General features: G+C 35.2%; 1 protein-coding gene across 2 annotated transcripts in view; it reads left to right on the plus strand.

Annotated features, from left to right (window-relative positions):
* The first annotated feature begins 588 nt into the window (after positions 1-588).
* LOC112503457 (alpha-mannosidase I MNS4) overlaps positions 589-15,794 on the plus strand; it is a 35,483-nt gene continuing 20,277 nt past the window's right edge. Inside the window, exons 1-7 of one of the 2 annotated variants that reach the window (XM_025107494.1) lie at positions 589-760; positions 1,744-1,863; positions 2,008-2,100; positions 3,176-3,262; positions 10,136-10,226; positions 14,171-14,226; positions 14,489-14,561. In XM_025107494.1, coding sequence (XP_024963262.1) covers positions 635-760; positions 1,744-1,863; positions 2,008-2,100; positions 3,176-3,262; positions 10,136-10,226; positions 14,171-14,226; positions 14,489-14,561 — 646 coding nt within the window. In that variant the 5' untranslated portion in view covers positions 589-634. Of the gene's footprint in view, positions 761-1,743; positions 1,864-2,002; positions 2,101-3,175; positions 3,263-10,135; positions 10,227-14,170; positions 14,227-14,488; positions 14,562-15,794 lie in introns of both variants that reach the window. The other variant, XM_025107495.1, reaches the window with a different exon arrangement.

Consider the following 15,794-nt stretch of genomic DNA (forward strand, 5'->3'; position numbering starts at 1 on the left):
TTTAACCGGAAGAGGGCAAAAAAGAGGTAAAAGGACAAAAAAATACCCTCTGAGTTTACTAGGTTAACATAGTTCATTAGGGAGAGGGACTTCGAGTGTGCGTTTTTACATACCACGAGGGTGAGCAGTGTGATAAATGCGTTGAAGGGGTCGTAGTAGGGAAAACCAATAAAACACAAGGACCAGGAATGCAATTTACTCTTATTTTTATATATTTTCAAGACGTTTATAACCCCATCTTTATAATCCTTCTCATGAGTCTTCTTTTTATTTCCAAAATGTCAAAAAATATTATTAAAGACTATTCTCTTTTCATATATGTTATTTAACTTGATATTATCCTTATCTAAAACTATTAGTCACTTAAAACCATGTATGTATGACATGTGATTGTCTTAACAATCACATATTGACAATAATATTGATGAAGATAAAATCATTTTAAAAAAAAACTCTACTTGAGAACAATCAGCATTAAAGTTTAAGGACTAAGTATGAGTTTATTAATAGTTCAGGAATCATATATGTAATTTACTCAAAACAACCTATAAGCTTGGTTTTGCTTAAAAAGCCGGCGCAATCCGCACCCTATTAATCAGCATAATATTTTTCCTGAATGTGAGAGATAAATTCCATGGAACCCGCGAAACCACGGATTGCATTGTTCATAACCTTGATACTAATAATTTCAGACGGTTTGATCTTTAGAATTTTGGCAGAAGGCGTTACTTTTGAGGAAGCAAAGCAGCTAAGAAATGAGGTAAGATTTTCTCTTATTCACATATGTATGCATGCGTGGTTATTTAACGATTTGTTATTGTTCGCGTTCAAGAAGCTAAAACTGAAAGGATTGATGACGATTACCAATTACATATGTTTTCCTCTATCCCGTGTTCTTGATTTGACATCGGATTGACAATTGGGAAGAAGTTGGCGTTGCCCAATTACCTTTGTAGAAGATACCTCCTTTGTTTCATAATTCGAGTTCATGTTCTGAAATTCATTAAGATTAATAATACGTTTAATTGTATTAAATGGCCAACATGGGACTCTTATTGTTGAACGGCAGGTTTTTGCTGAGTGGTTTAATTGGGGTTTGAATGGAGCATAGATTTGATGGTATCAATTGGGGCTAAATTCAATGCTCACCTAGATAAAAGGAATGGAACCAACTGAACTAATATTGTTTCTTGATTCAAAATATAAAACAGATTTTATGGAGGATGGGGTCAATGACATCCTTCAGTTTTTATGGCCTATGGGTGACTGGGTAGTTATACCCTATACTTGCTGAAACCTGTATTTGTTCAGTTGTTAACCCACTGATTGTTTTAATCTTGATGTTAAGCTTTTAGTGATACTGTCTTATTGGAGCTAAGTCATGATTGACAAAACATCAAGTAATAGATCTTGGGTATAGGCTGGTAGTGGCATTTACATATATATGCTAGTCCTTGGATATTTTTCATGTACAAATCAGGGAAAAAAAGTCTATTATACAGTGTTTTTTGTATGATAAGTATATAAAATGATGTAAAATTGCAAGCCTTTCGAAAATTTTCTTTTTGGTTTCCTTTCAATAAGATGGTCTAGCTTATTCTTACAGTTTCTGTCTTTCCATTGCTATCTCGAGAACAACTGCCCTAGGATTCTTAAGGTGTTTCAATTGAATATTAAGCTACTCATGACGAGTCAGTTTGAATATAACAACCTGCAACAAAGTAATTCTCACTTGTGATGCAGGTAAGTGGAATGTTCTATCATGCATTTGATGGATATATGAAGTATGCTTTTCCACGTGATGAGTTAAAGCCTCTATCATGTGAAGGAGAAGACACACTTGGTGGCTATGCTCTAACATTGGTAAGGCCTCCCTTCCGACTGATTTGTTCATCCCCCAACTTTATAGTTAAATGTACTCATGATGTTCTTTTAGGAGGATGGCACCTCTGGAATATTTTATTAAATGTACTCATGATGTTGTTATCTATGATCCGGCCAGTGCAGATTGATTCCTTAGACACATTGGCTTTGCTGGGTGACAAAGAGCGCTTCAGTTCTTCTGTTGAGTGGATCAGTAAAAATCTTAGATTTGATATTGTGAGTATGGACTTACTCTGTTTTTTCTTGATGCTTTCTCTTATAGTCAACGGTATTTTATTATTTACTCCCATGTAAAAGAAAACTTTCAATGACTAGGTTTTCCATATTTTGCTGACTATTGTAGTGAATTGTTTATTATCTGACATGAAAGATAAATAAAACATTTTTCTATAGATATCATCAATGTAAAGTACATTTTGGCTTCATTTGTGTGACCGTTTTTTCTTATTCTGCTTTCTGGTTAGAATGAGTAGCTTATGGTTTGTTTCCTTCCGCGATCATGACCATTGTGTAATGTAGCTGTGTAATGTCTGTCTTTCTGAAGAGGAAGGGTTGGATGAAAACGAGACTTAAGGCAGCTATTTCCGGCTAACTAGGCCTCTACTATTTCCTACGTATCTTAGCGAAACTCTTTCACTTTTTAGATCCGAATGCTATTAGTTACATGAAGAGATAAACCTGGATATTCCTTTCTCTTTACTCCAACCACCAATGGTCTCAGAGCAGATCAACTTTGCGCATACAGATATGTGGATAAGATGATTGCTATTGACCAGGATTTATTGTTGAGCATGCAGAATTGTAATTCTATAATATCAACACTGTTGTCAGATTAGTTAGACTTTATGACTAATTTAGGCGAATCAGTTTTGATCAGCTAGTTGATTTAATAGCGATCATAAAACGTTGCTGTAAAGTTTTGGATAAACTTAATGTAAAATTAGTTGAATTGGATTAATGCTCAAAATGGAATTCCATAATTGTTTATCTTTGGACAAACTTGTCAAGGCTTAAACTTCTATTTGTACTTAAGATTATCCGAACAATCTATGTCTTGCATCAATTTGTGAATTCGCAGATGTTAAGATTGCCTTAACAATGACTTTACTAATTACTATATTATTGTTAGACTCAGAGAGTGAAGGCTGGTTCTTTGTTTGAGATCCTGATTAACTAATATTTATTAGAGCTATTATTTCTTGGTTACCTGAACTGAGGTATTTGGCAGGCTTTCAGCCACCTCTTTGGCTGTTGAAATGAAAGTTTAAGTTTTTTCTAATTATATTTTCAGAACAAAACAGTATCCTTATTTGAAACTACAATCCGGATCCTTGGAGGTTTGCTTTCTGCTCATCTCATTGCAAGCGATTATTCTACGGTATTTGCTCCCATTGCCTTGTTCTAATACCATGTTTACCTTTAATGCTCTGTACTATCTGATGATGCCTAACAGACAGTTTATTGTCTTATTGAAAAGCAAATGATGTGGGCATTCTTATGGACTATGCCACCTCTTCTCTCTCTTCCCAGTTTCTCTTTTCTGCATCTACAAGTTGTATGCATGTTTAAGGAGAGATTATATATTTAAGGTGATTTACCATGTGGATAAAACCAATGCTAGTAAATAGGGTAGTGTTTTGTTAGCCCAGATTCAATTCTATAACATCAATTCAACATAAGATCAAGAACACAGATTGATTCAAGTATGTCGGCATGTATATTGATATTCAAAGTAGATACAGTATGTTCTTGAACCCTCTCTCAATCTCAGGTATACAAAATATGTCAAACTGTTAACAACCGTTCTCAACTCCTTTTAACTAACAAAACTAACAACCAATTTATACCTACCAATTACAAGGAACAAACTCTAACTACAAAGCATTAAGGCTACACTATAAAACAATGTAAAACACTTTAAGCTCATGGACTTGAATACATTTTTTATAGACTCAACAATCTTCCCCTTAGGATTCTAGTCCAAAAACAACAAATTCTTCAGATCTTTAAGCTTTAGCTTTAACAGCAACAATCTTCAGAATTCATTTAGAAACCTTGATTTTGACAGATTCAAATAGATTTGATCTTTCAAAGCTTTTGCAATCTCCCCCTTCGAAAAACTTTCTCTAAACATGACTTTCAGACATTCTTTAAATCTTTAGAACTTCTACAATCTTGTAACGAACAAACTTGAACAATCTCCTCAAAATATTAATCATTTACAAAATTTAGTAAGCTCCCCCTAAACTTGACAAAATCTTCTTTTCAGCTTTCAAGCAATCTCCCCCTTTGTAACAAACAATTATCTTCTCTGACTTTCAAACAATCTCCCCTTGAACATTGTAGAAACTAGACTTGTAATCTTCTTTTGTAATCATCTTCAATTTTCTTTTAATCTCCCTTTAAGAAAAATAGATCAAAAATAATCTTCACTGAATTTTCTTTACTCCCCCTTATCTTCAGAGATGATTCATTCATTTGATAACTACTCCCCCTTATGATATGAATGAGGAGCATAAACATCATACACTGAAATGAATGATTCAGGAAAGTATGTAGTCGATTCATAGAGTATTATGCAAATCTTTTCAAATCCGCTTATTTAATCTTTTCATATTAGGAATTTAGGGAAAGTTCCTGTTTCAACTTATGAAACCGTTTTCAATCTTTTATAAAAAGATTGGATGTGAATACAACAGATATATTCAGTACAACGAATGTACTTTATATATGAGACTTTATATACGTTCATCTCACCAGGACTTCTGTTCAATCATTGATAGCTTGAAGAAGCGTATCTATGAATGTTAAGATAGAATAACAGATATTCTATAAAATTTGTGCAATATAGAAAAGATAAAGCAACACATGCTTCAATATAAGCTCAAATTGATAAGCAGTGTGGACTACACAAATTTAACAGACTCGATTTGTGATAAAAAAGACTTGAAGGGGGGACATATATTCTTCTTTTTCAATATCAGTCATCTCCAAATGAAAAACCGATAGATTATGAGCTGCATGCCCGAAGTGTTAATGGAACACTTATCTTCTGAGAGATAAATGAGTAGTTGGTGGGGTTTTTAAACAAGAGTTGGCCTGAGCTTTGCCTTTTTCACTATTAATCTCGAAAGAATTGAGAACTAATAGATTATGTGGTTTGCCCGGATTATAATGGATGGGTTAGGATTTTGATGCTCTTTTAATTCTGTACACAACTCTCATTTAATTCTTTTCAGCTTACATCAACTACCCCTCTCTTTTACATTTTCAGCTCAGCACACAAACCCATTTTCATATAAGCTCACTCAGTATGGTTGTCCTCTTGGGTAGGGCTATCGGTTCTGATAGTCCATAGAGGTTTATTTGATAAGCACTCAGTCCCTCCTAACATATTACATTTCAAGTTCAATGAAAATATATTCAGTTAAGCTCAATTGATCACGAGTTTGATCAAAAAGATATTGCAAATAAGCACATGATAATAAAAAAAATATTCAGGGAGTTATTCAAACATCAAGATGTGTATGTAGGAAGAAATGAAGAAGATCTGTAAGAACAAATTTACAGATTAAGAATCCAAATAATTATGAATTGTTTATCAATGGAGAATTATTCAGTATGTTCAGAAAAATAATTTGAATACAAACGAGCGTATTATCACCGAAAATGAATATTGCATTTTAGAGACATGATAATAACAAATTGAAGAACAACTGAATCAGGTACTAGAATTATGTATGAAGAGAAAATATGTAAGTATTGACTCAATGAAATACCTGATCAGAGATGGTACTCGTTACAGACAAAAATAAAATGAAAATCATTTAAAAATCACACTTCTGAGAATAATAGAATCATTTTTAGTTCAGAGAAGAGGTTTGAACATTTGAAAACATTTTAATATACCTAGAAGTTGTTCTTCTAAGCATATAAATATAAAGATTAAAAAGATATACCTGAGTTTCAAATCAGAATGAATAATGATTGTGACGTGCTCTCCCTTGAGAATACAACTCACAGTCTCAATGTCTCATACAAATGGTTAGTATTTGATAGATAAGAACATTAAAGATTTAGACTCCCCCTCAACACATTAATCGAGTCTTCATACAAACAGGTTTAACATTCCGAGCTTGCTTACTAAAAATGAAAACCTTTCTCATCGAGAGGTTTTGTAAAAATATCAGCAAKCTGGAAATCTGTTTATACAAAGTGCATTTCAATTGATCCTTTTTCAACATTATCTTTGATGAAGTGATACCTGATACCGATGTGTTTGGTCTAAGAGTGTTGAACTCGATTAGCAGTTACAACAATAGCGCTCTTTGAATCACAGTTGATAGAGACTTTGTTGAATGTATATCCATAGTCTTGTAGTTGTGTCTTCATCCACAGTTCTTGTGAACAACAACTAGCTGCCGTGACATATGCAGCCTCCGCAGTAGAAGTTGAAACACAATTATGCTTCTTAGAAGTCCAACTGACTAGCTTGTCACCTAAGAATTGACATGATCCTGATGTGCTCTTTCTATCCAGCTTACAACCTGCATGGTCAGAATCTGTGAAAGCAGTTAGTTCAAAACCAGAATCTTTCGGATACCAAAGGCCCAAATTTGGTGTGCCTTTGAGATATCTTAAGATTCTTTTGACCGCAGCAAGGTGCGACTCTTTAGGGTTAGCCTAATATCTTGCACAAAAACACGTTGCAAACATTATTATTTGGTCTACTTGACATTAAGTACAATAAAGATCCAATCATGGCACGGTAATTTTGTTGATCTACAGATTTTTCAGATAAATCTGCATCTAATAAAGTTATAGTAGCCATGGGAGTCTTTATTTAAGAACATTCAAACATATTGAACTTTTTCAAGATATCTTTTACATATTTTGATTGATTAATGAATATGCCTTTAGGGAATTATTTTACTTGAAGACCAAAAAGAAATTTAACTGACCTATCATACTCATTTGAAATTTGGCTGCATTATGTCTGAAAAGTTCTTGCAAAACTTAGGATTTGTAGAACCAAAAATAATGTCATCAACATAAATTTGTATCAAGATCAGATGCTTACCTTGCTTTTTCAAAAATAACGTAGCATCGATTGTACCTTTCAAACCAGACTTTAATAATTAGGTTAATGTGTCATACCATGCCCTAGGTGCTTGTTTTAAACCATAAAGCGCCTTGTCTAGGACATAGACATGATCTGGCTTTTCAGGATCAACAAAGCCTTATGGCTGACTCACATAGACTTCTTCATGAAGAATACCATTTAGAAATGCAGATTTCACATCCATTTGGTATATCTTGAAGTTCTTTTGAGCAACATAAGCTAAGAATATTCTGATAGCTTCAATGCGAGTGACTGGAGCAAAGGTTTCGTTATAATCAATTTCTTCTTGTTAACAGTACCTTTTTGCAACCAATCGGGCTTTGTTTCTCACAGCAATTCCCATTTCGTCTTTCTTGTTTCGGAAGACCCATTTTGTACCATTAACAGATTTATCTTAGGTCTCGGTACAAGTCTCCAAACTTGGTTTCTTTCAAACTCTCGAAGTTCATCTTGCATAGCGTTAATCCAATCTGGATTTTGCAATGCCTCATATGACTTCTTAGGCTCTATATCACTTAGAAAGTTAACAAAAAGACACTCGTTTGCTGTCGCAGATCGCGTTTGCACTCTTGAATCTACATTACCAATTATTGCGTCGGGAGATGATCTTTAGTCCAATTCTGTGTACATGGTAATGAAGATGATTTGAGCGATGAAAACACTTAATCAAATAGATCACTTGGACGATGAAACTTCAACTTCGCGATGAGATTTCAAAGATAGATTTAATGGGCGATGAGGATATGCTTATCGGCGGTTGAATATTCAATGGGCGATGAGCAACAATTCGAACACAATTATCAAGAAATCCATCAAAAACACCTAAAACTTCCAAATTGATTGAAATTCAAGAAATCAGCTTCAAAAACAGATCCAAAACCAATTCAGATGCAATTATGTTTGCTATGATACCAATTGTTCTATAATCACGAAACCCCTGAGAAAGCAAGCTGATCTTGAATGTCCATCTCAGTATTATGGTCTTCTTGAGGTTGATAAGTATGGATGATGTATGAGAAAGCCTAATCGATTGGTTTGCATCAATGTGAGATGATTTGGAAGCCGCTCCTAAGAGTAACTTTACTAGTTCACTGTTTATTTGAAATGGATGGAACTGAGAAGCTCTGATCTACAAAATTTGCTTATGACAATTCATGATTTGTGATGGTGTTCTTATTTATGAGTACTTAGAATTTTTAGTTTACGGAGTAGTATCCCAACAAGGGTAAGGATATAATTACTTATTTGTGGGTGTTGAATTTTAGTTGTTTAAGTCATCAAGAAAATTTTATAGAGACTGTGACCTACGAAGTTACAGAAAGGCATGCTCAAGGTCAAGGTGAGGAGGAGGGGTTTGGCCTGAGCAAAACATGAGAGATTTTGACTAAACAATGTAAATACTTGGATCTTTGCAAATCTAAGAAGTTATGTATACTACTAAATTAAGTGATAGCATACAAAGTAAACTACTAGCCACCATCTGGCTAGACTAGCACACTAGACCATTCAAGCTCCAGAAAGTGGAATCCTTTTGAGCATTCAACCATAGTCTCATAGTCTGACTCTATGTTTTCTCTCTTTAGTTCTTTTCATATGTTCCACCATCTTAAAATAAACCGATGCTTAAATTGGATGATGTACCTGATCAAATTGATTGAAAATGCTGGAAGCTCATAATAAATAAATTAGGTCAAAGTATGCCATAAGCTTTGAGTCTAGGAAGACTTGGGGGGTAAGAGTCTAGGCGGACTAGGGATTGATTAGCTGAAGGAGCTTTGAAACCCTTATTGTTGCTTTGGGTGATCATTTGATTAAACTTTGGTCTTCTTGCATGCCAGCTACACAATTCATCACATTTGTAGTCATGTAGAAAAGAATGCTTAACTCAATAGATTTGTGGTCGGGAGTTCCTTTAATGCAATCTCACATTTGTAGTCATGTAGTATAGAAGGCTTACTCCGATAGATTTGTGGTTGGCAGCCCCTTTAATGCAAATATTCTTCTCTGTTACTTCTTTTTCTTAAAAAGGTGTCCAATGCCATGTAGCATTTGTCTAGTTGTAAATGGATCTAAATGTAGGACGCATCTTGCATTTGTGCTTGACATCATTGTCGATCCATGTGCAGTCAAAATTGACTTATTATTGTTGATGCAATACTATAATTGCTTCCCCCTTCCCTTTATGTGTGTATTGTGGCATGTTCTCATCCTGTATTTTCTTCCCTCGTTTTAGCATATCTTTCTCCTTTTATAGATTTGGAAGATAGGGTACAATGCTATAGTGTTATACAACACAGATGTATTATGGATTGACTTTCTTGTTCAAAAAACTTGATATATGTAGTAATGTTTCTAAGCAAAGACTAATGTATCGTCACTTGACACTATGATTTTTAGGCCTATAATTTGCAATATCAAACGATGTTATATATATGACATAAATAAGTACACATTCCTTCCGAAGTGCCAACAACACATCCTAGGGATTGACATTACCTCAACATGACTAATGTAATGCGGTGTATCACAATACTTGAAAAAGAAATTGACATTTCCAATGATGGACTTGGATTATTTCCTTGCTGACTTGAGTGACATGCTGACTTGAAGGGCTATGGGAAGTGAATATGTCTTAGAATCCTAGGTATGAAGTAAGATGCTGGAGATCATCATATACCCAATTATCGCAAGGTTCAATTGACAAATGCTTTTACTCGATAAGGGACCAAAAGAGATGATTGCCTCAAGGTTCTTTTTGTTATATAGGAGACATCAGAGATAAATGAAGTATTTGATGCTTCATAGTGTAGATAGCAATCTGTAAAGCTTTAGGATGTTGAGTGGGGAAACACACATATAGAGAAAACAGTAATCATGGAATCAACATGAAAGGCGTACTTTTGGAAGCCTTAATCCACACATGGGGTCATCAAGTGAACCTTATGTCCTGTATGTTATGACAATTTCCACAATCACAATTCATTATGAGATTCCCCAAGCATTAATTCCCATCTGTGTATGTGTGTGTGTGTATAATGTCATGCATTGTTTAGAGTTCCTTTTAGTGTTGTTAGTGTAGCATGTCTTTCCTTCATTAAACCTAGATACTTTTCAACTAAACAATTGCAGGGTATGCGTGTTCCATCATATGATGATGAACTTCTTCACCTTGCTGAGGACCTAGCTCGTAGATTATTACCCGCATTTGATACTCCAACAGGTTTGTTTCTTTCATTTGCTTTAGAATGGGAGTTCAATCAATACTTGTATCTGAATATTCGCTTTATTCCTAGTTTCTATCTCAAAATTTGCAATGAACTTTTGATTTCGATAGCACCAAGTATCTTCTGAGTAACTACTTGATCCATTCCAAGTTTGATGACCCTTTTTACTTCTAGTTTTTTCTCAAGATAATTGAACCAAATATATGGTGTACTTTTCCGTCTTTAGTATGTCTTTAGTAACTTTATAACATCTACATCAAACTTTTTTGTGCTTCGTTTATTTTACGCTTAATAGAAACTCAACTACAACACCGTACACTTTCAAAACATTTACTCATAATTTTCAGCCTTTGCTAAACAAATAGGCATCTTTAGAAATGTTTTTGTATATTTGGTGTGAGAAAGACACAGCTGCATTAAGATGTGCTTACTTGATTGCATTTTCACTAAAAAACAAAGACTATCAAAGGTAGTATTCTTTGTGAAAACAAACTAAAGACTACCAATGGTGGTAGCCATCGTAAAAGAAAAGGTTGAAGACTATCACTTGGTAGTCTTTGTTTTTAGGGAAAATGAAATCAAGTTGGCTGCATATTAATGCAGCTATGTTTTGCCACATTATTCAACCTGTCAAGTTATGTGCATCTAGTTAATTATATTTTGTAATATCTATTATAATGATATCCTCTAAATTAAGTGTTGATAATGAACTTTTACTTTTTGGAATAGATGTTAATAGTGATTTGTGATGGTTTATACCTTGAATTGGTAATAGAGTTCCTCAACAAAGTGGACATTTGGTACTATTCCAGCACCTCGATAGAAATAGAGTTGGGTGATTTATTCTTGTATTTGAATCCCATGGTTAAGAATTAATAGGTCTAAGTGTCAAGGTTACAACTTAATAATATTATAGAGTTGGGAACCTTTATATATTATACATCAGATGATCCCGTGGGAATGAACAAATAATACTGAATAAAAACCAAACCGAACGTGCCATGTATACGGTATATCCCACCCGGAGGTGGAGTCTGGAGGGGGTGGAGGTGGAGTTTGGAGGGGGTGGGATGTACGCAAATCTGTCCTCTTCCCCAAAGAGTAGCGCGGCTGTATATCGAAAATAAGTAATTAATATATTAACATTCCTCCTCAAGTTGTAGCATAGATATCAGTCATACGCAACTTGCTACATATGATATTGATCCGGGTTTCCACAAGGCGTTCATCAAGAGGTGAGCAAGTTGGTGACTAGTCTGAATGCAAACAACCTGGAGAAATGGAGCTGGGTAAGGATACTCACATACTCTGCACCAAATGATGTGCCATCCTTAATATGTTCATTACACATGGATCAAAATTTTTTAATGTGAATGGATGTATATTTTCACAGCACAGGTACATCAAAATCTTCAGTGGGACTCCTAGTGCATGTAATAACCTCTAGTCTATATTATCTTACAAATATCATTCGCAGTGTCGTAAAACTACCACTTTGGAGTAGTGGAAGCCACCATCTTTCTCTTCCATTAGAACAGATTACCACCTACGAAGACGAAAACTAGTGGTAGGCCTCTAGGTAATTAGTCATCCTTGAAGGGTTGTATCAGGGGCCATTTGTTGTGCCAGGTTTCTCATGTGTGTGAAGTCTTATACTCTGCAGTGCCCTTGCCCTGTAGGGTGTGTTTGGTTCAAGAACGGGATGGGACTCGATTGTATGAGTGAGAATGAGGTAAGCAAGTGAAACAATTGTGGAAGGTTTTAGGTTTTATTTGACATGAGTAGTTTAGTAATTTAATATTGTTGTCCATGTCAGTGATTTTTGTTCCACCATTTTTTGGTGGGACAAAAAAAAATGCACTTTTCCCCCACTCAGTCTCGTGTTGTCGCACACTAATGCCGTGCCAGATGTGGGACAACAAGTTTTTGTCCAGTCTTGTCCTATCCTTTCCTGTTCTGTCACTCATACCAAACGACCTATAAGAACACGTGTCACTATAATATTTGTTAGATGCTACAAGATATGATAAACATCTCAGTGGCAATCGGCTAACCATGCAAGTGAAGTATCTAATGTTCAACCTAGTGATTATTGGATTCCCAACAAATTCTATACTTATCTGAATTATTGAGAGGATTCCCATCTTCAAACTGTAATGTAACATTATGAATCATTGGTTATTTTACTGGTTTGCACCTTAGTAATTAACAATGATAGAAGAGATCCACAACTTACTTCTGCATCGTCTTGAGATTGACACCTTTATCAGCTGAAAATGCTTTGGTTCACTAGTATCCTTCATGTGGATTTTTCCCTCAAAAACTCTGTAAGTCATTTATGTCGTGTGTATCATCTCCTGTGATCACAATGTCACCAGCGAGGGTGGTATAGGCCGTGATATTTTGGAGGGCAAGTATGACAGGGCAGTCAACTGCCTTGGAGCAGCATTGGTGGTTGTGCCTTGTCTGGGGATTGCTAGACAGCAGTTGCAAGGGGAAACAAGGAAGCTGGGATGCTGCTATTAGCTGTTGGCTGCAAAACAAGTAGCACTGGTTTTTCGTTTCTTGTATAGAGAGCATTTTCTTACCATGTAGATATTATGGTTGTAACTTGTAAAATGATACTAATATTACAGGGAACCTAGTTAGGGGCTGTTCTGTTATGGCTTATTTGGTAAGCCATACAGAATTGTTCGGTTATGACTTAATGGTCTGGTTGATAACTTATTCGCTAAGCTGGTTGGAGGCACTTGTATGCATTCAGCCCATTTATTTCCCAAAACTACCCTTTATGAAACCACCCTCCCTGCAAACTTCTTAAACCGACACATCCACTCCTCTCCAAGGGCTCTCCCTGGAAACCATGTCACGGCCCTCTACCTTGTTGTCACGACCCCCTGCCGCTGATCTTTCCTTCGATTTTCCCTCTGGTGCCTTCTCCACGGGTCGAATCCTTCCGATGATGACCACTTGGGTTGAAATCAACATCAAAATCAGTTTTTGATCGTTGGTTTTCTTCAACTTTCTCCTTATCTCGCTTTAGATCTCTGAGTTCTGTTAAAGCTTTAAATCTTTGAGTTCAATTGAAGCTTTAGATCTCCAAGTTCAATTGAAGCTTTAGATCTCCAAGTTCAATTGAAGCTTTAGATGATCAGATATAAAGTTGAAGCTTTAGATCTGTGATGTAAATCTGACAGTTATGTTATATAAATCTGTTGCGGTTCTTTTATGTTAAATTTACTTGTTCTACGATTCTACACATCTGGTATTTTATTTAGGTAACAAGACCAGGAGCTGTGAATGAAATGTGTTTGTGCATATAAGTTGTTTGATGAAATACTTGTGTACAGGGTTCTAGTTCTAGTTTTTCAGTGGTACTGTCTGTAGACATAATGATGCAACACATCTTGATAATAAGGGTAAAATGGTCATTTTTTGTCATTCAGACAGTTTATTCAGGATAACAAACGAACAACAACTTAAGTTAATCAATACAGACAATTTTATCCACAACAATTTTATCCACAGACGGATTAATCCATACAGGAGTTAATGGAAAAACAACCGAACAGCCCCTTTTATGTGGTACTATGGATGGGCATGTGGGCCTGGAGAGACAAAGCATAAAATATGCTTTATATCCAAATAAGCTATCTTCCTCCCCTTATTTTTGGGCAATTAAACCTTTCCTGTGAGTAGAACGTAAAATTCTATAACCGAAAAAATATATATTTTCTTAACTTCATTTGTTGTGGAGCAGAAAGCTCTTGTATTTTGGACAGACAGCATATGATGCGCTAAATTAAATATTCTTGTTGGGAACAATGGAATGGATGGGTTTGAAAACCATTTCCTATTGGTCTATTCAGTGCAATGTAGTTTTAAATGTTCATGCCAAAATGATTATTCTTTTATGATCTTTCTAAGCTATCTGCTGCAGGAATCCCATTTGGATCTGTTAATCTTTTGCATGGAGTTGACAAAAATGAAAGTAAGGTAGGGCTCAGTTATTTTCGTCACAACTTGAAGTTGTATTTATTGGTCTTCCAACAATACCACATATAACATAAATCTTTTTGTAATAAAAGAATCACCAAACAGAACTTTTAAAACGATGTTGTGTCTTCCCAAACACTCTTTCTCATTTAAATTTAAAACTAACAGACCTTTGCTTTTTATGGTTTTGTTGTTTCTCAAGTTCTGTTATCTTTTGAAAATTTTATAGTAAATTTTAACATTGCAATTTTGGTTTATTTAGATAACATCAACAGCTGGTGGTGGTACTCTGACATTAGAATTTGGGGTGCTTAGTCGCTTGACAAATGATCCAAGTAAGCTGTTGCCCTGTGTGTCATACATTCATTTGATTTCCGACTGTTTACAAATATGCTACTTCTTTTCAATCTATTTTGCGAATTGAGAGTTCATTGATATCTGTCTATTATGAATACAGCAATAGACATGAATATATGCACATGCTATACTAACAAGCAAGGGATCAAATCAAGTCCCTTCAATCAAATCACGAGTTGAGAGTTTTTCCATCAATTGTTTTATTATAACCTTTCTTGTGACAATAATAACACTCAACTCCCCTTTTATCTTGATTGCCAATATTGGTTCCTATGTTGTAATTCTTTTAGAAGACCTTGCTGGTTTGGGTCCACTATTGCATCCGAGACGGGGCACTTGAAGGGAAGACATGTTCATAGAATCACTAGTATTGTGCAAAGGACTTTGGTAAAGAGGATATGTCAGCACTCTACAAAATCTGTGAATTAAGCCCAGCGAAAAAGCTCATAATATCCATCTTCTCTGGTTGTGCTTGTTGCACGTTGATATTAGCACAAAATGGTAGCAAAACTTAGTACTTTTTATAATTTATGAAATTTGCTTGAGGAGACTGATCATTTTTCTTAGGACTATAAAACTTTCGTGGTTACTAGAAATAATTCCCTTTCCCAAATAGAGAAATTCTATATATTCTAAGTGGTCTTTCACATATTGACCAATGAACAGCATTATCAATAGATTTCTTGATTTGCAATAATAATATAGCAATGTTTCAAAGAAAATCAACGACAAGGAACACCATTCTGAGTTGTGGATGTGACCAATGAACAACATTATCAATAGATTTCTTCACCTACCACAACTCAGAATGGATGTGCAAAAAGAAAATCAACGACAAGGAACACTAGCTTGAACCAACACTCAAAGTCTCAAAGTATGGGAATTATTTTCTATAGAAAATAAGTATGGCAGAGAACACGTAGGTCAAAAAGCAACTAGAGAAAAGAAAAACTGAATATGGCCAAAATTGATTGAACCTTTTCTGATCGGCAAGCAAGAAAATTTTCCAACGATGATAACAATCCAAAAAAGTCCTCAGGCTTCGTGTGGGGCTAATAGTTTTCATTTCCCATCTCATGGAGAACCCTTTTCGCTCCGCTCTTGTAGGATGATGCAAATCAAGGGCGTTGGGGGCGAGTGTATAGGCGTAAGACTGGAAAACAGGAAGTCCAGGGGGTTTGAGGTCTTTTTTTCAATAGTTGGTATCTATT

Source organism: Cynara cardunculus, unplaced genomic scaffold (assembly GCF_001531365.2).
Source record: "Cynara cardunculus var. scolymus isolate 2C unplaced genomic scaffold, CcrdV1 Un_Scaffold_3049, whole genome shotgun sequence".
NCBI lineage: Eukaryota > Viridiplantae > Streptophyta > Magnoliopsida > Asterales > Asteraceae > Cynara > Cynara cardunculus.